The sequence below is a fragment of the Dendrobates tinctorius genome, unplaced genomic scaffold, assembly GCF_039654945.1.
Source record: "Dendrobates tinctorius isolate UK_male_01 unplaced genomic scaffold, ASM3965494v1 ptg000216l, whole genome shotgun sequence".
In the NCBI taxonomy this organism is placed as follows: domain Eukaryota; kingdom Metazoa; phylum Chordata; class Amphibia; order Anura; family Dendrobatidae; genus Dendrobates; species Dendrobates tinctorius.
The window spans coordinates 5,585,061-5,606,041 of NW_027361883.1; the positions used below are offsets into that span (position 1 = coordinate 5,585,061).

The 20,981-nt window shown below is 42.2% G+C and overlaps 1 protein-coding gene across 1 annotated transcript in view; it reads right to left on the reverse strand.

Moving 5' to 3' along the window:
- Nucleotides 1-1,103: 1,103 nt before the first annotated feature.
- LOC141058890 (vomeronasal type-2 receptor 26-like) overlaps nt 1,104-20,981 on the reverse strand; it is an 80,904-nt gene continuing 61,026 nt past the window's right edge. Inside the window, exons 4-5 of the mRNA XM_073555093.1 lie at nt 16,704-16,845; nt 1,104-2,011 (exon numbers count right to left, since the gene is read on the reverse strand). Of these exons, the coding sequence (XP_073411194.1) occupies nt 1,104-2,011; nt 16,704-16,845 (1,050 nt within the window). The remainder of the gene's footprint in view (nt 2,012-16,703; nt 16,846-20,981) is intronic.

Consider the following 20,981-nt stretch of genomic DNA (forward strand, 5'->3'; position numbering starts at 1 on the left):
GATGAGATCAGGAGTTGTTGTACAAAGTTGTAGATGGTATCAGAGATTGTTGAACACAATGTGGATGATTCAGGTAAAAACTATAAGAGACTGATATAACGTAGCATGTCAGTACTGGTAGGTAATATACAATACACAAATACTGGCAGATAATCACAGCAATACAAAGTACCATCACAACAGTAGCACTAATGCAGGATGCTGTTATCATGCATTATATAAGAGCTGAGCAATATAACATACACAGCAGCAAAGGAGAAAGAAATATCTGACAACTAATGGCTGCTAGCTTTACACTCAGTGAATGGTGGATGCATAACTATCATGCAGTGAACTAGCATTAAAGGAGCTGAACATGCATTGCAAACATCATGAGGAATGCATTATGGCCAGCTAACAGAGTTGCATAACATATATTCATAAATGCATTAAACCTTACCGGAATCCGCTTGATATAAGCAATGGTTTGCAGTGAGCTGAGCACATGTCAGCTGCTCAGGAGTTCAGCAGGAATGGTTACATGCTGCAAAACCTGGGCATGAAGAAGGGTGGTTCTGAACAGTTAAACATTTGGGGAACAGAAGATTCCAAACACATGAATAAAAATGGAGGAGGGCAACTTATGAGACCTACTGGCGATAGCTTGAACAGCGCTTAAAATATCTAGCTGCACAGAACGAGCAGAACATCAATACTAGTCATGGCTGTGATTGAGCCAGAAGTGCCCACACCTGCAAAGCTTGTTGATAGACTGTGTGAGAAGTCCATGTTCGGGCTCCATGCAAGGACTCTAGGTGTTTGGTATGGACCTCAAACTTTACCGTTTGGGTTTGCCCATCCCTATTGGTGTCATATTTCCTTTAAGGAGGAAGCAGGTAATTTACCGACACCACAGACAAATGTCTACATTTCACAAACTCTAATACAGATATGTTACGTCTTGATAAAAGCACCAGTTACTGCAGATAATGGGATAATAATTTTATATATGTTTCTTTCATACACAGTTTGATAAAGAAGCTTACATTTTACTTTAAAATGGTTTCTATGGGTCTAATATACAGAATTAGTCGTTATTATCAGAAGTGGCTAATATCTTACAATCATTTCTTTCTTTTTCCGAGCAATTCTGCTTTTGTATTTATTTCAGATCTAAACAAAATAATAAAGCATTTAGGGAAAAACACACAACCTAAAAGTCCAGCACTGGAAGCCATCACTGCAAATATCTCCACAGCCACCATGGTCTTCCCCCTGGTGCTCAGATAAGCCGGGATCATGGAAATCCAGACACTGATGAACACCAGCATGCTGAAGGTGATGTACTTGGCTTCATTGAAACTGTCCGGTAATGTCCTCACCATGAAAGCCAGAGCAAAGCTTACAGCTGCGAGGAGCCCCAGATAACCCAACATGGAGTAGAACCAGATATCTGAGCCTTCATTACACTGAATGATGAGAATCCCAGGATAAGACTCAGCGTCCAGATCTTGGAATGGGGGAGAAATAGACAACCAGAAAACACAGATTACAACCTGAAGGGATGAACACAACAACACTATGGTATACGGCAGTTTTACACTCAACCATTTTCTCCAGGAGCTTCCAGGCTTGGTGGATTTAAAAGCAACACAAACGATGACAGTCTTGGCAAGAAGTGAAGAGACGGCTACGGAGAAGAAAAATCCAAAACTGGTTTCACGTAATCTACAAGTTACATCATTGGGACGACCAAGGAACAAAAACACAGAGAGAAAGCTGAGAAAGATGGAGACCAGGAGGAGGTAACTCAGGTTCCGGTTATTGGCTCTCACAATAGGAGTGTCCCGGTAGGAAATAAATATCCCAAACGTGAAGCCGGTCACAAGACATCCGAAGACCGAGATACAGGAGAGTACAGAAGCCATTGTGTCATTCTGGTAAGAGATGAATTCCATCACTTTAGGCAGACATTGGTCTCTCGTCTCATTTGGCCATTTGTCACTTTGGCATTTCATGCAGCTCTCGCTGTCTGTAGGAAAATGTGATAACATATTACATATATTGTGGTAAAAATAATTATTATCTTTCTATCATCAATATATTATCTACTAGATGGAGGCGTGATACTATCTCATCGGGAGGGCGGTAATTTCACGATGGGGACAGGCTTTGCAGCATTGAGAATCTCTCCCCCCCATGTGCTCACCCACATATCCACTCTCTCTTTCCCCATGTTCTGACTTCTCCCATCTGTGCTCTCTTCTTTGACCTGTCTACCCCATGTGCTATCCCCCTTGTCTGCTGTCTCTCTCCTTCCTGTGATGTGTTCTCCCCTCATATGCTATCTCTCTGAGCTGTCTCCCCCCTGTGCTCTGTCTCTCTCACCCCTGTGTCTGACCGTGTACAGAACATACCACAGCTCCTGGGCAGGGGAGGAAGCAAAAGACAATACTGACATTACAGCAGGAGATCGCAGAGGATACATTTTGTGAAGTAAAATATTGTTTGAAAACAGTCAATGAAATATTTTACCTCACAAAAAGAATCCTCTGTGATCCCCTGCTGTAATGTCAGTATTGTCAGCTGGTACCACCAGCAGTTTCCATATTGAGACACCCATCACTTGGGTGTCCTACTATGGCAATCAGAGAACTTCCGCCGCTTGGAATTCTGGGATCTGGACACATGTGGATGGAACAGGATGTGAAGACATTACGAGGTAATTATATATTAGATATATCTATTATCTATTTCTATTATCTATTATCTATCTATCTATCTGTTATCTATTTATATATCTATTATATATCTATCTATCTATATATTATCTATCTATAATCTATATATTATCTAGCTATCTATTAACTATCTGCAGTGGGGGAAATAAGTATTTGATCCCTTGCTGATTTTGTAAGTTTGCCCACTGACAGACATGAGCAGTCTATAATTTTAAGGGAAGGTTAATTTTAACATTGAGAGATAGAATATCAACAATTAAATCCAGAAAATCACATTGTATAATTTATATACATTTATTTGCGTTTTGCAGTGAGAAATAAGTATTTGATCCCTCTAACAAACAAGACTTAATACTTGGTGGCAAAACTCTTGTTGGCAAGCACAGCAGTCAGATGTTTGTTGCGTTGATTATGAGGTTTGCGCACATGTCAGGAGGAATTTTGGTCCACTCATCTTTGCAGATTATCTTCAAATCATTAGGATTTTGAGGCTGTCGCTTGGCAACTCGCATCTTCAACTCCTTCCATAAGTTTTCTATGGGATTAAGGTCTGGAGACTGGCTAGGTCACTACATGACCTTAATGTGCTTATTTTTGAGCCACTCCTTTGTAGCCTTGGCTGTATGTTTTGGATCATTGTCTTGCTGGAAGACCCAGATTTTACAGTGCACAGCTCCATCCATTCTCCCATTGATGTGGTGAAATAGTCCTGTGCCCTTAGCAGAGAAACAACCCCAAAATACGTTTCCACCTCCATGCTTGACAGTGGGGACGGTGCTTTTTGGATCATAAAGCATTTCTCTTCCTCCAAACACGGTGAGTTGAATTAATGCCAAAGACCTCAATTTTTGTCTCACCTGACCAAAGCACCTTCTCCCAATCACTCACAGAATCATCCAGGTGTTCATAGGCAAACTTCAGATGGGCCTGCACAAGTGCCTTCTTGAGCAGAGGGACCTTGCGGGCACTGCAGTATTTTAAACCTTTACAGCGTAATGTGTTACCAATGGTTTTCTTGATGACAGTGGTCCCAGCTGCCTTGAGATCATTAACAAGTTCCCCCGTGTAGTTTTAGGCTGATCTCTCACCATCCTCATGATCAAGGATACCCCACAGTCTTATTGGTGGGTAGGGGATCAAATACTTATTCAAAATTCAAATAAATTTATATAATTTATACAATGTGATTTTCTGGATTTTATTTTTGATATTCTCTCATTGTTAAAATTAACCTACAATTAACCTCTTAACCCCCTAGGGTGGTTTGCATGTTAATGACCGAGCCAATATTTTACAATTCTGACCACTGTCCCTTTATGAGGTAATAACTCTGGAACGCTTCAATGGATCCCAGTTATTTTGAGGTTGTTTTCTCCTGACATATTGTACTTCAAGATAGTGGTAAAATTTCTTTGATTTGACTTGCGTTTATTTGTGAAAAAAAATGGAAATTTGGTGAAAATTTAGCAATTTTTCAACTTTGAATTTTCATGCCCTTAAATCACAGAGATATGTCACATAAAATACTTAAGAAATAACATTTCCCACATTTACTTTACATCAGCACAATTTTGGAACAACATTTTTTTTGTTAGCAAGTTATAAGGGTTAAAAATTAAACTGGATTTCTTATTTTTGCAACACCATTTTTTTGGAGGACCAAATCACATTTGAAGTCACTTTGAGGGGTCTATATGATAGAAAATGCCCAAAAGTGACACTATTCTAAAAGTTGCACCCCTCAAGGTGCTCAAAACCACATTCAAGACATTTATTAACCCTTCAGGTGCTTCACAGAAATTTTTGGAATGTTTAAAAAAATGAATATTTAACTTTTTTTCACAAAAACATTCATTCCGATCCATTTTTTTATTTTAACGGGAGACATTGGACTGCAAAAGTTGTTGTTCAATTTGTCCTAAGTACGCTGATACCCCATATATGCAGGTAGTCCACTGTTTGGGTGCATGGCAGGGCTTGGAAGGGAAGGAGTGCCGTTTTACTTTTTCAGTGCAAAATTGGCTGGAATTAAGATTGGATACCATGTCGCATTTGGAGAGACCCCGATGTGCCTAAACAGTAGAAACCCCCCACAAGTGACACCATTTTGAAACTAGACCCCTTAAGGAACTTATCTAGATGTGTGGTGGGCACTCTGAACCTCCAAGTGCTTCACAGAAGTTTATAATGTAGAACCGTGAAAATAAAAAATCATATTTTTCCCACAAAAATGACTTTTACAAACCAGCCCCTTTAGTGATGTCACAATCCCAAAGGTATAAGGCACTTTCCTTCAGTCTGCAGTCACTTCGTGCCTGGGAAACTGCTGCAACCAGACCCCTCAATGCATGGTGACGTCTGGCTCCTCCCACCAGCATGGTATGCCTGAAATGAACTAAGCAATACGTGAGTTTTATTTCTTCTCTTAATCGCCTTTTATTTGTATTCGCTTTGAACATAATTTAATTGTCTCATATTGTAAAATCTTTTTATATCTTCTGTAAACACTGCCTATCTTTTGGGAGTAAAATATAAAATTATTAGTTTCGTCTCCATGTTCTATTCCGAACTTTTACGTGCCTGAATTAATTACGCTACAAATTTGGGTTGGCTTCGTACCCCTTTATTAATTTTAATTATTAATAGAGAAATCAGAAGCTGGTGGCAGCAAAGTGTGCTCTGGGCTAGGTGGGCTAGCTGGCAGTGACGGAAGGGGTTTTATAAGCTGAGTGTCTGGCTGCAACCAGAGCTTTTATAATTCCCTCACTGCAGCGTGCCTAATAGCCAGCGCACAAGTGGCCCGTCCGGTGACTAATTATCCTAGGTGCAGTTCCCTGACTGACCTGAGGGTAAAGGGGGTGCAGGAGAGCTGCGACTTCCAAAGAGCAACTGGAAAATGGGATATAGATAAATACCAGCAGTTTGTAACACATCGTTGGCAGTGGTGGAATAACTAAAATTAGCCCCCCTGCAGTAAATTGTTAGGTCAAGACTAGCTTGCTGTTTTTCATCATAGTGTGGCAGTGGAGGGATAACTAAGATATGTCCCCCTGCACATGTAATAGCCGTGTGCGGCCAAAAGTCATATACCTCCTGATCGTGACATAACTGTTGAGTCCTAGAAGGAGAAGGATATCACTCCATAAAAGAGAAGCAAAAATCAAGAAGGTGCTTGAGCTAATCGCAAAGACCTTCTACAACCGAATTCCAGAATGACTGTCTGTCAAACCTGACACACCCATAACTATGAGGTCTGTATAACATACAGTTGTGGCCAAAAGTATTGACACCCCTGCAATTCTGTCAGATAATACTCAGTTTCTTCCTGAAAATGATTGCAAACACAAATTCTTTGGTATTATTATCTTCATTTAATTTGTCTTAAATGAAAAAAACACAAAAGAGAATGAAGCAAAAAGCAAAACATTGATCATTTCACACAAAACTCCAAAAATGGGCCAGACAAAAGTATTGGCACCCTCAGCCTAATACTTGGTTGCACAACCTTTAGCCGAAATAACTGCGACCAACCGCTTCCGGTAACCATCAATGAGTTTCTTACAATGCTCTTCTGGAATTTTAGACCATTCTTCTTTGGCAAACTGCTCCAGGTCCCTGATATTTGAAGGGTGCCTTCTCCAAACTGCCATTTTTAGATCTCTCCACAGGTGTTCTATGGGATTCAGGTCTGGACTCAGTGCTGGCCACCTTAGAAGTCTCCAGTGCTTTCTCTCAAACCATTTTCTAGTGCTTTTTGAAGTGTGTTTTGGGTCATTGTCCTGCTGGAAGACCCATGACCTCTGAGGGAGACCCAGCTTTCTCACACTGGGCCCTACATTATGCTGCAAAATTTGTTGGTAGTCTTTAGACTTCATAATGCCATGCACACGGTCAAGCAGTCCAGTGCCAGAGGCAGCAAAGCAACCCCAAAACATCAGGGAACCTCCACAATGATAAGAACTGAATGAGTTAAATAAAATCTGCTGGACATTATTTTTTCTTCAGGGATATGACTCAGCCATTTTCCCTTGTGAACCAAGGTCAAATATTTCCTGCTTACATGGCAAAGCTGTTGTAGAAGAACAAGTTGTGTAACTATTTTTCTTTTCTTTATTGCGCATGACTGTAAATATCTAAATTCCTTATCATAAAAGGGGAAAGCTTGACTGAGGGGGCAGAGGCGCTCAGCAGGCATCCCGAGTTGTATCATACAGCTTGTGTCTGTGTAATTCTTCTCGACGGGGCAATCAATTAGAGACATATGATGTCCTACACCCAAGAACATCGGTCCTTTGGATGAAAGAAGTATCTGAGGGATCCTGACAGTTTCCTGGCGCCCAAACAGGGACCTGAAATAGGCACCTCTCCGAGACCACCCGACCTACGGACCACTCCGGTTACTGATGAAATTGTGAACAGCAGACCTAAACACCTGGCCAGGTAAGAGATCATTCTTCTCTTCTCTGCTCTTCATAATATATCATTTTAACTAAGGTCCGTATCAAGGGGAATCTAGTAGAGGAGGGGGCCATAAAATCAGGTCCATATAAGAACTCTGAGGAAATAGGGTGTGACATACATATGTAACTTCTGCTCGAATGAGAGGTTATTGTAGATTCAGCCTGTATACTGCTATTTTTAGGAGAAGAGCTGATGCAAATCAAAATGGGTATGGTGCATGGACGTTTGCGGGAACAGTCCCAGGGTTGAATATACAAAAATTTCACCACGTACGTAAGGGAGATGAATGGTGGATATTACTAGCATTAAATACACATATCCCATTGAATGATACGTTGAGAGGTCTAACATTACGGAATCTAAGGCTGGGTGAACAGTTCATACTGCGCAGCCCGGACGGACAAGTTTTTCACAATAGACGATTCCGCGTTAGGAACCAAGGAGGTTGTTGAGTGGCTGCCTTGATTCGAAAGATTGTGGAAAGTAGAAAAATAAGCTGCACAGTAGGTATTCGTTCAAAGAGTGGTGATATTGCCTAACTGGGTTATGTGACAGCGTCCTTTCGGGGAGGTCACCGCCTAAGCTTAAATCAACACCCTTTACGAATAAACCTTGTGACAGATAAGAGTGTGACCGAATGAGCACAGGACCACGAAATGAGCCTGTGACAGGATATGACTGAAGAACCCCCGACAGATGGATACTTTGTTTACAATCCTGTGTGTTGTGGGAGTGTTTCTGTTCGGATGTTACATAGCATATAAGTACATGAAACACGTAGTACAAGGAGGAACAGACACCCCATTTAGCCTGTTAGCACCTTAGGAAGAAGGTAACGAGGTATAGTAGAGCCTAGTCTTGAGCTTACCCAATACACCACCTAAGGCAGAGGACTAACAGGAAGGAACAAGAGAAACTGGATAGAAAGATGGGGAACAGTCAGGGAAAGACACCCGAAGAAGGAGACCGATTATGTGATATAATTGAGGATAGATATGGAAGAAGTGCAGCAAGGAACCTAGAAAAGGTATTAAAAAAATTCAAGGTAGAAGGGAGAGAGGCTTTGAACGAAGACAAATGGAAAGAGATAAAAGACACAAAATCAGGAAAAATCACAGATGCGGGATGGGGGGAACAAGTTGAAGCATGTTTAAAGTGCTCACAAGTTGCTCAGAAGGAAAAGTGGGAATACAATGAGAAGACAGGGAAATGGGTATATCCAAAGAAGTCCATAATAGGGGACCTAGGAGAGAAAATGCATGAGCCCCCACCCTATCCAGTCCCTTTGCCAGTGCCACCACCAGTACCTGTGGCTCCTCCACCGCCGACTAAGCTGTACCCAGAGATGCAGATAGCTACCATGCCACCTAGTGGCAGTAATGAACCTGGATGGGTCTGCAGTAATTGTGGTCAACAAAACGCTAATTGGAGGGATGTTTGCTTTTTTTGTGGTGCACCTCGACATCATGCACCCAATATATTAGCCCCGGTTAGGACCTCCACTAGACCTTTTAGAGAGCCTGGACCAAATGGGGAACCTGTAACAAGGTATATACACACTTCCCATTATCAGCCTTGGACTGCAACTGAATGCATGGCTTTGTTGTCCAACGCCCCTGACCCGATTATCAATCCAGCCCGATTTGCTGCGTATTTAAGACAGGTGTTGGTGGTACACAGGGGTACTTGTAATGATGGAGAGGATATGCTTAGATTGAAGCTACCTTTGCCACTTCAACACGAGCTCTGGCAGGCTCTGATACCTAGAAAACCAGCAGAAAATGCGGAGAACAACCCCCGTACACAAGCATCAGTAGAGATATTTTTAGAGGTTCTTGATACTTTTATGGGAGGTAAACAGAGACAGCGAGGTTCGCAGACGGCTGTTTCACAACAACCAGGACAAACAGTAGCTGATTTTTATCAGACACTAGAAATGGGATTTAGCGATGAAGGACTGGATCTAACAAGTCCGGGGGTACAGAGACTGCTTGCTAAATCCTTTGTAGATGGGTTAACATCAGAGGTAAAATTGAAGTTGAAAAATTGTACTCCTGATTGGAGGTCAGCAGATGATGCCCATGGTCTGAGGCAGAGAGCCATGGGAATTGAAATGGACTTACGGGAAAACAAAAAAGAAAAAGGGAAAGTATTTTTCACACAAGATTCAGAAGGCTCAACAAGGGGAGCAAGGAGAAGGACTTTTACTTGCCATTACTGTAAAAAGCCCGGTCATTTCCAGAGAGATTGCCGCAAGAGAAAAGCAGATAGGGAATCTCAGTCTAGAAGGGAGGAAGCAACTGACTGACTAGGTTCAATTAGAATGCAACTTGACTCTAAGGAACCAGTAGTTAAAATTCAAGTCAATGGAAAAAAGGTGCCCTTTCTAGTAGACACCGGAGCAACCTCTTCGGTGGTCAATGACAAGGTAATAACTCCAGATCTACTTTCAGAATACTCAACCTTTGTCTCAGGATTCAGTGGACAATCTAGCCTAATTCCTTTTAGTAAACCTTTGCCGGTTAAGATAGGACCTAAAATGTTCCTGAATAAGTTTTTATTTGTCAAAAGAGCACCAATTTGCTTATTGGGAGTAGATGTACTAAAGAAACTACATGCAGATATCAAATTTGCTGAAGATGGTACAGTACACCTTACTATCCCAGATGGGGACGAGGACACTCTTGAGGCTTGCATGATAATTCAAGCTCTCGAGTCACAAGGTCCTGATGACACCACATCACAACTATGGGACCCAGCCCTAGACAAATTACCTAATAACTTATGGGCAAAAGGGAATGCGGATATTGGCCTACTTCCCGTATCCCCAGTTGTGGTAGAGGTGCCTATGGATACAAGGTTGCCACAGCTGCGGCAGTATCCTATCAGTGCCCAACAAGAGGCTGCCATTGAGGCACAAGTCACTGATCTTGTAAGCAATGGAGCATTGGTGTCACAAGATAATACACCATTGTTTCCCGTCAAAAAGAAAGGAGGACCAAGTGATGCCCCAAAATATCGCATGGTACATGATCTGAGAGAAATAAATAAAATCGTTGTCCCTCTGACACCAGTGGTGCCTAACCCACACACGCTATTGGCAAAAATCCCTAGTCAATCGAAATGTTTTTCAGTGATTGATTTGTCGAACGCATTTTTCTCAGTGCCCCTCCACAAAAGCTGTTGGCATCTGTTCGCTTTTACATTTAAGGGCAAACAATATGCCTGGACCAGACTGCCACAGGGCATGCAGCATTCACCCACACTGTACACGCAGGCATTGCAGTCTGTGTTGGCCGGCTGGCCACATCCACCTGATATTGTGCTCTTACAATATGTGGATGACCTGTTGCTTTGTGCACCTGATGAGACTAATTGTAAAATCCATACACTATCACTACTGATGTTTCTATCAGATAACGGATGTAAGGTCAACAGAGAGAAATTACAGTTCTGTCAACCAAAAGTCATATTTTTAGGGCATTGTCTATCTCATGGTACCCGACACCTAACTAATGACAGAATCACAATTGTCACCCAGATAAAAGAACCGACAACCCATAAGCAGTTGAGAGCATTTTTGGGTTTAGTTTCGTCTTGCCGCCAATGGGTCATACATGCTAGTGAACACATGCAGCCACTGTATGATTGCATCAACACAACACCTTTCCAACTGACTGACATTGCACGGACCTCATTTCAGTATCTGAAGAAGGCCATAGTGTCAGCCCCAGCATTAGGTATACCCAACTATGATATACCCTTCCAACTGATGGCCGCTGAAATTAGAGGGCATGCTACTGGCATTTTGACACAGAAACATGACAAGAAGAATAGACCCCTTGCATACTATTCTGCCAAATTAGACTCTGTGGCACAGGGAACACCATCCTGTGTTAGAGCAGTCTCTGCAATCGCATTGCTGCTTGACAAAGTTTCTGATATTGTACTGGATAACCCACTAACTGTCTGTACCACACATGACATATACGGTATCCTGAATCAGGTTTCTTCTAAACATATTTCTATGGCAAGACAACTCAGATTGCAATGTGCCTTGCTTATGCCTCCTAATGTTACTTTTACCAAAACTCAGAATCTGAATCTGGCTACACTGTTGCCAATTGCAGATTCTGAAGGGGGGGATATAGATGAGAACACATTATCACTTTCTTTTGAGCCCCCACACGAGGTTGAACATGATTGCATAGAACTGATGCAGCAAGAAGTTGTTGGCTTGCCCAATGTCACAGACACACCATTGTCAAATCCAGACTTTGTGCTTTTTGTGGATGGCAGCAGATATGCCGATGAGAGTGGAAAATTCCACACAGGATATGCTGTGGTGTCACCACATGAGATTATTGTAGCAAAGGCACTTCCACCCCAAATGTCTGCACAAGAAGCTGAACTAACAGCTCTGAATGAGGCATTAAAATTTTCCAAAGGAAAAACAGCAAATATCTACACTGACTCAAGATATGCCTTTGGGATAGTACATGATTTTGGGGTTTTGTGGCGCACAAGGGGTTTCATGACAGCAGCAGGAACACCCATAAAACATGCCACACTGATCAGAGAAATCCTCGAGAATGTGGCCCAGACACAGGGGGTGGCCGTTATGAGGGTGCCAGCACACACCAGAAAGGACAACATGGAAGCAAAAGGCAATGAAAAAGCAGACCAGGCGGCGAAACAAGCTGCCTTGGGGACTCCAGAAAAGGTAAACATAGTGCACCAAGATGCATCAGGATTGTTTACAGACTTACAAAAGTTCCAAGAAGATTCCACCCAGACGGACAAGGAAACTTGGGAGAAGATGGGTGCCGAAAAAACGAACGGAATATGGAAGAAAGATCAGAAGTACTGCCTGCCTAGGGTTTTGTACCCAAGGATGGCAGAAGCAGTTCATCTTCCAACTCACATGTCCGCCAATGGAATGACACGCCTAGTCACGAACGATTGGATTGCTCCCGGGTTTGGGAAGGTGGCGCAGCTACACTGTACCACCTGTCCCATATGCCTAGCACACAATCCTGGACAAGTGGTGAAGACTCCACGGAAACACAGTCCTAGGCCGTTATATCCCTTCCAGAGACTACAGATCGACTACATTCAACTCCCCAGAAGTGGACCATATGAGTATGTTCTGGTGTGTGTTGACATGTTCTCCGGATGGCCAGAAGCCTACCCGGTGAAAACGGCTACAGCTCGAGCCACTGCAAAGAGACTAGTGATGGAACTAGTACCACGATTCGGTGTACCTGAAACAATTGAATCAGACAGAGGTACACACTTTACTGCTGAGGTAATGCAAAATGTAATGCAAATGATAGGTGTAGAACAGGCGTTCCATACACCCTACCACCCACAGAGTTCAGGGAAGGTAGAAAGAATGAACGGAACACTGAAATTAAAAATACAGAAAACCATGGAACAGACCCATAGACCATGGCCAGAGTGTCTCCCATTAGCATTATTCTCAGTAAGATACACACCTGCGGGGAAAACTAAACTGTCACCCTTCGAGATATTGTTTGGAAGACCACCGAACACAGGGTTGTACTACCCACAGGTCTTAACACTTAATGTGGATAATTTGACGAATTATGTGATCCAGTTGCAAAAGCATTTAACTCAAATGCATTCTCTAGTTTTCTCTTCCATTCCAGATCCAGACAGTGTGGAAGGAACTCACTGCCTGCAACCCGGTGATTACGTATATGTCAAGAAACACTCCAGAAAAATGCTTGAACCCCGATACCAAGGACCTTACCAAGTACTCCTGACAACGCCTACTTCTGTTAAGTTGGAAGGACGACCAACCTGGATCCACGCATCACATTGCAAACTAGCCACAGGAGTTAGCAATACATAAGAGTGCATAATGCTTTGGTTTGGTTTTTCTGCATTGTCTATATTAATGATAGTAGCTGCGTGGGACAGTTTAAATTCTCCAATGTCCTTGAATAATAAGTTTATACAACATCATGAAAAATTACTGAAAGACTGGTCAAATGACACTCAGTCTCCAGCAGATTGCTGGATCTGCACACATTCACCAGTATCAGCCACTAGTATTCCGTTTCTGGTTATTCCTGTTCCACCTGAAGAGTTATTTGCCTGGACCAGTTGTTCTGATACACTTGCTAATAATGCCACAAATAATGTGAAGTTATGGAATATGACTGTTGGTATACCCATTGTGGGATGGGTAGGATACCCTTGGTGGCAGGGTAACCTTTCAGGAAGTAGTACACACCTTCAATATTTGGCATATAAAGGAGGGGTTTGGGTACCCAGGAATAGAACTCGGTTAACCTACCTGGGGCAAGTTCCAACATATGGTCTACAAGTTAGTTTTAATGTAACTTCTCACTCTACTGATGCCTTCAAACCAATGCTGCTAGAGAGAAGGTTACATAATATGTCATGGGAATATTCCAATTTATTTCCCCAGGGCACTAACGAAACTTGTATTGAACTTCCCGGTAATATGCCTTGTAACGAGTCCTCTGGATATGAGAAGGGAACCTCTCCTTGTGGAAATCCTGATGCAGGTTATTGTAGTCCCTTAGGACAATCTCCACCTTGGTGCATGCTCCAGAATGCATCTGCGTTCATAGATTTAGTGCATAGACTGGTATTACAACATTCAGCCCTATGGGACCTACCTAGTGACATGTACTGGGTATGTGGAGACAATGCATATAAATGGCTGCCAGTAGGGGTAAGAGGTGCTTGTACTCTGGGTCGTTTGACTCCAGCTACTTTTGTTATTCCGAACGACCAGTTGAATACTCAGAGCATACCTAAACACACGTTATACAAAAGAGCCGCTGACAATACACCTCGTCCCTCTGGGAGACCACATATAGTGCAGATGATTATGGCCAATAAAATTGTCAGCTTTATTTTTATTTATCCTATGATTACTCAAATGTGGGATAAATTAGTCAGGGCTACAGATTATTTGGATGATCAAATCTGGGATATACTGGATATACTGAACACCACTGTTGCTGTCCAAAATCAGCTTATTATAGTCACTAATCAACATACTATAGTACTAGATTATTTAACGGCAGCGCAAGGTGGTATGTGTCAGGTCATCGGACCCGCTTGCTGTCATTATATAGATCCCAACAGTACTATAAAGTTAAAATTAAAAATAGAGGATGTTCAAAGACTTAGAGATCAGTATGATAAAGACAATGATTGTACTAAAGATAGTTGGTGGTCAGACACTTTCTCCTTTCTTAATCCAGCTAATTGGTTTAAGGGTATTGGAGGCTGGATAGCTGGGATTATACTAAGTTTATTACGTATTGCCGTTTGTCTCCTTATAATATATGTGCTATTGAAACTTGTTTTGTGGTGTATCTCTGTATGCAGGAAAAGATGTAGAAATAGATAAGGAAGTTTGACTGTAAACTACAAGAATTTAACTATTACTCCTTTGAGTCCTAGGTTGACATCTCATTTCTGGCATGAAGGAGCGTACTCTTGCAATGATGGACATGGCTTCAGTATCTGGGGGATGGAGAAGGTAGAAGACCTGTCTCCCTTGGGCAACCCGTCGGCCTGGGATAGTACCTGGTGAACGAGCCACTATACGCTGTTGTTGCAGGATCCAGTGTTCCAGATTGTGGAAAATGAAGATGTCAAAGGGGGGAATGATAAGAACTGAATGAGTTAAATAAAATCTGCTGGACATTATTTTTTCTTCAGGGATATGACTCAGCCATTTTCCCTTGTGAACCAAGGTCAAATATTTCCTGCTTACATGGCAAAGCTGTTGTAGAAGAACAAGTTGTGTAACTATTTTTCTTTTCTTTATTGCGCATGTCTGTAAATATCTAAATTCCTTATCATAAAAGGGGAAAGCTTGACTGAGGGGGCAGAGGCACTCAGCAGGCATCCCGAGTTGTATCATACAGCTTGTGTCTGTGTAATTCTTCTCGACGGGGCAATCAATTAGAGACATATGATGTCCTACACCCAAGAACATCGGTCCTTTGGATGAAAGAAGTATCTGAGGGATCCCGACAGCCATGTTTGACTGTAGGGACCGTGTTCTTTTCTTTGAATGCCTCTTTTTTTCTCCTGTAAACTCTATGTTGATGCCTTTGCTCAAAAAGCTCTACTTTTGTCTCATCTGACCAGAGAACATTCTTCCAAAACGTTTAAGGCTTTTTCAGGTAAGTTTTGGCAAACTCCAGCCTGGCTTTTTTATGTCTCGGGGTAAGAAGTGGGGTCTTCCTGGGTCTCCTACCATACAGTACCTTTTCATTCAGACGCCGACGGATAGTACGGGTTGACACTGTTGTACCCTCGGACTGCAGGGCAGCTTGAACTTGTTTGGATGTTAGTCGAAGTTCTTTATCCAACATCCGCACAATCTTGCGCTGAAATCTCTTGTCAATTTTTCTTTTCCGGCCACATCTAGGGAGGTTAGCCACAGTGCCATGGGCTTTACACTTCTTGATGACACTGCGCACGGTAGACACAGGAACATTCAGGTCTTTGGAGATGGACTTGTAGCCTTGAGATTGCTCATGCTTCCTCACAATTTGGTTTCTCAAGTCCTCAGACAGTTCTTTGGTCTTATTTCTTTTCTCCATGCTCAATGTGGTGCACACAAGGACACAGGACAGAGGTTGAGTCAACTTTAATCCATGTCAACTGACTGCAAGTGTGATTTAGTTATTGCCAACACCTGTTAGGTGCCACAGGTAAGTTACAGGTGCTGTTAATTACACAAATTAGAGAAGCATCACATGATTTTTCCAACAGTGCCAATACTTTTGTCCACCCTCTTTTTTATGTTTGGTGTGGAATTATATCCAATTTGGCTTTAGGACAATTCTTTTTGTGTTTTTTCATTTAAGACAAATTAAATGAAGACAATTATACCAAAGAATTTGTGTTTGCAATCACTTTCAGGAAGAGACTGAGTATTATCTGACAGAATTGCAGGGGTGTCAATACTTTTGGCCACAACTGTAGAGGATATGCTCCAAACAATTTCAAATTCAGATCTAGCCTGCTGTATCACATTTGTCACAGAATATTATTTTTACTCTGCATGAGCTCTGCACACAGCTGAATTTCACCACCACAAAATGAGAAGGTGGATGGATGGTGTGCTGTATCACATTTGTAACAGAAAAAAAATGCTTTTTTACTCTGCAACAGCTGCGGAAAGATTAATTTCACCATCACTAAATGACAAGATGTGATATGGCGCGCTGTGTCACATGCCCCATGCTCATCATACACCACCATTATTTTAGCCAAAGTGCTCAAAATACTTTAGTTGCAATGCAAATATTTTCCTACACTTTAAACGAATGTTTCTGATTTTACCCGATTTTATGAAAATTTGCTTGTGTTTGATCACAAATCTGAATGTGCCATATTCGGGCCGAATTTATGTTTGGCGATCGTTTTCTGAACATATTCACTCTTCTCTAAATAGAAGGTGCCAGATGTCAGTTACACCCCTCAGACTGTACATACCGGTTATATTGGAGATCTCGCCTTCTGGACACGGGACACAGTCATAGCAGCAGATGTGAATTGTCGGTTTCGCCTTTTTCCAGGTTCCAGGTGAGCAGGGATCTGAGCAGCGGGATACTGGGACCTGAGAAACAGATGGGAACTATTATTTGATTGATGGAAATCAAATTTGTGTTGAATTTTAAGAAATTCACAGGTCCCAGCCAATGCAAACAATTTTCAATCTGATTCACACAAACCACCAAATAATTGCCGCCAGCATTTTATACATTGCACAAAATTACTTTAGATTCTTTGGAGTAAATTCATGGACTTCAGTGCGCTGCTAGACAAATTCACTTATCCAGGTTATGAGAAAGATTAACCGTTTATTTCCCAACGCGTTTCAAAGTGTATACCACTTCTTCATCAGGGGATGACATGTGGTTAATCTTTCTCATAACCTGGATAAGTGAATTTGTCTAGCTTAAGTTTTACGGTCATAGAGTTGACCTTTGGACGTGCAGCAAGCTGACTACGGATCTTATATGCCTGAACCTCTCCTGAAAAGGGTGAGTAGATTCTAATTTATTCTTCTAACAATAACCCGGATAAGACCCTATTGCGCTTTTTTGTTCCTTTAGTTTGATTACAAAATTACTTTAGACATAGAAGGCTCAAAAGACTTCAGGTGCAACTGCACAGTTATCTCTTCATATGGTATAGCTCAAGCAATCAGGACAGACTATCATAGGCAGTATAAAAGCTGAGGCAGGGACTGCAGCAGACATTTTAGAGTAATTTAGAGTAGTAAGAGAACAGCAACACTTATAGCTCAGCAACAGAGGTCAGAAGAGAAAGCTCTAAACTAATGGACTTAGGCCGGGATCACACATGTGAGAAACTTGGACATCTCGCATGTTAATGGCCGGCACTGCCACCGGCACTTGGAAGCGGAGCGAGCGGCTGCATAGAAATACATACAGCTGCACGCTCCTGTCCAAGTGCCGGTGGCAGTGCCAGGTGTTAACATGCGAGACTCGTCTGAGTTTCTCGCATGTGTGATCCCGGTCTAATACTCCAGAGATAGAATTACCGCCTTGCTTCCCTTTTTCTAATTGTTTTCCATGTGTTGATGTTTTCATATGCTAATGTTGGTAATGTCTATGATTAATATTGGTGGTACTGCTGCATAGTAATATGTACTATTGCTCACATGTATCGTACTGCCACATTCAGACATGTTTTACCATTCTTTGTAGAACTATATTGTATTATGTTGTGTTCCTTTAGTGTAATACTGTATACAGTATAATATAATGTGATGATGTGTACTAATTCTCATGTACAGTTTAGGGAAAGTAAAGTGCATCCTTTTGGGACATTAGAGGAGGTCACCTTAGTACTATAGTTCTTATAGATAAGGGTAGGTGTAGTTCCTTTGAGGGCCAGTAGATGGGGGCATACTAGTGTGCACTGTAGGTATAGTTTATAGGATGGTTTTAGGGTGTTAAGTGTAGGGGGGCTGCAGAGTGGTAAGACAGGAGTTTCTAGGAAGTTAGGTTAGATGGGGCAAGGGTGCCCGAAGTGTCCACATGTGCTAAAGGTCCGTACAGTTTGGCAGCCACATAATGTTAAAACACTGCAGCCCATGTTATCCACTGCCATTGTGCATCATAGCAGTGGGCCAAAACAGGGAAGAAAAGATGTGGCGACTCATCACCTGGGCGGATGCCTTTAGGGCAGGAGTTGGTTGGACTGAGGAGATGAAGGAAGTTGGAGCTTCAACAAGAACAGAACAGACAGGCCGGATACTTTACCTGAGGTAACAAAACCTGGTGACTCATGATTTCGAGTCTGGGGCAAAACAGGCAGAAGGAATTGTCATTATGGTGAGGTCAGGCCAGGAAGGAACTGAGGAGCAGTCTAAGACAGTCGGGTCTGGGCATGTGCTGCACAGAAGCAACAGCAAAGCAGGGAAAGATAAGGAAACGAGTGAATTCCATGATGTGCCAACTGTGGATGTAACGTGTGAAGTACTAGGTAAAGAGAATGTTCAAGTTATCCTCGACTGTGTCTCCATTATTGGTGGTCACCTGGAAGAGGGACTGTGGTCGCCTGGGAAGTGCCCGGGGGCACCTGAACTTGGAGATGTAGATATGCTGAGAAGAAGAATACAGTGTTTTACAGCCCGCTGTAAAACACTGCCAGAATGAATTAGTTTATCTCTGTGCAGCCTCCCCGTCTGACCAGAGATGAGCTAATAAGTGTGGGAAAGTTTCTGAACTTTTTCCCATGCTCATCAGTTCACCTCAGGTCAGCCAGGGGACTCCGCGAGCCTCACTGACGTCCCTGGCTGATGAACGTGGGAAAAATTTCAGAAGCTTTCCCACGTTCATTAGTTTATCTCCGATCAGCCGGGGAGGCGTCACAGAGATGAACTAATTCATTCTGGCAGTGGTTTACAGCGGGATGGTCGCATTAGCACTGGTCCCGTTGTAAACCACTTAACCCCTTCTGATGGATTGCAGCAGGGGACCTGACTGACCAGCGGAAAGGTAAGGATATTGTTGCTTTTTTGTTTTATTTTTGTTATAGGTCCATGGTTTATTTATGGATTAGCAGAGGTATAAATATGGTCAAAAACTTGGTGTCTCTATTTCATTAAAAGAATTTTTATTTAATTATCTGTGTATGGCTTTTTAACCGTTTAATAGTCTAGGGTTAATAATGAATAGGTGTCTTATTGACACCTCTCCATTATTAATCAGCTTAATGTCACCTTCCAATAACAAGGTGACATTAACCTATTAATATTAACCCATTAGCCACCGCTACAGGGCAATGGGAATAGAGAGGCTAAGTGCCAGAAAAGGCGTATCTTATAGATGCGCCTTTTCTGGGGAGTCTGGGGGCAGATTTTTGTAGCCTGGGGGGGCAAAAACAATAGTCCCTCTCAAGGCTATTTAAATCTGCCCTTACTCACTGGCTTTCACTCTCTGGTTGAGATTTTACAGCGGAAGCCCATGTAATTTTTTTCAATTAATTAACCCCTTTATTTAACATCTACATTTCCCAAATTTTACACACATACCCTAACCTAGTTATTAGTCAAAGACATATAAAAAAATGAAATGAAATGGTTTACTGTATGTAAACCATGTGTCATTTCATGTCGGGTTTTTTATTGATTGTTACAGAAACCGGCAATTGATTTAGAGGCTATTCTGCTATGTAGAACTCTATGAAATATATATATACAGTGGGGAAAAAAAGTATTTAGTCAGTCAGCAATAGTGCAAGTTCCACCACTTAAAAAGATGAGAGGCGTCTGTAATTTACATCATAGGTAGACCTCAACTATGGGAGACAAACTGAGAAAAAAAAATCCAGAAAATCACATTGTCTGTTTTTTTTCATTTTATTTGCATATTATGGTGGAAAATAAGTATTTGGTCAGAAACAAAATTTCATCTCAATACTTTGTGATATATTGGCAATGACAGAGGTCAAACGTTTTCTGTAAGTCTTCACAAGGTTGCCACACACTGTTGTTGGTATGTTGGCCCATTCCTCCATGCAGATCTCCTCTAGAGCAGTGATGTTTTTGGCTTTTCGCTTGGCAACACGGACTTTCAACTCCCTCCAAAGGTTTTCTATAGGGTTAAGATCTGGAGACTGGCTAGGCCACTCCAGGACCTTGAAATGCTTCTTACGAAGCCACTCCTTCGTTGCCCTGGCGGTGTGCTTTGGATCATTGTCATGTTGAAAGACCCAGCCACGTTTCATCTTCAATGCCCTTGCTGATGGAAGGAGGTTTGCACTCAAAATCTCACGATACATGGCCCCATTCATTCTTTCATGTACCCGGATCAGTCGTCCTGGCCCCTTTGCAGAGAAACAGCCCCAAAGCATGATGTTTCCACCACCATGCTTTACAGTAGGTATGGTGTTTGATGGATGCAACTCAATATTCTTTTTCCTCCAAACACGACAAGTTGTGTTTCTACCAAACAGTTCCAGTTTGGTTTCATCAGACCATAGGACATTCTCCCAAAACTCCTCTGGATCATCCAAATGCTCTCTAGCAAACTTCAGACGGGCCCGGACATGTACAGGCTTAAGCAGTGGGACACGTCTGGCACTGCAGGATCTGAGTCCATGGTGGCGTAGTGTGTTACTTATGGTAGGCCTTGTTACATTGGTCCCAGCTCTCTGCAGTTCATTCACTAGGTCCCCCCGCGTGGTTCTGGGATTTTTGCTCACCGTTCTTGTGATCATTCTGACCCCACGGGGTGG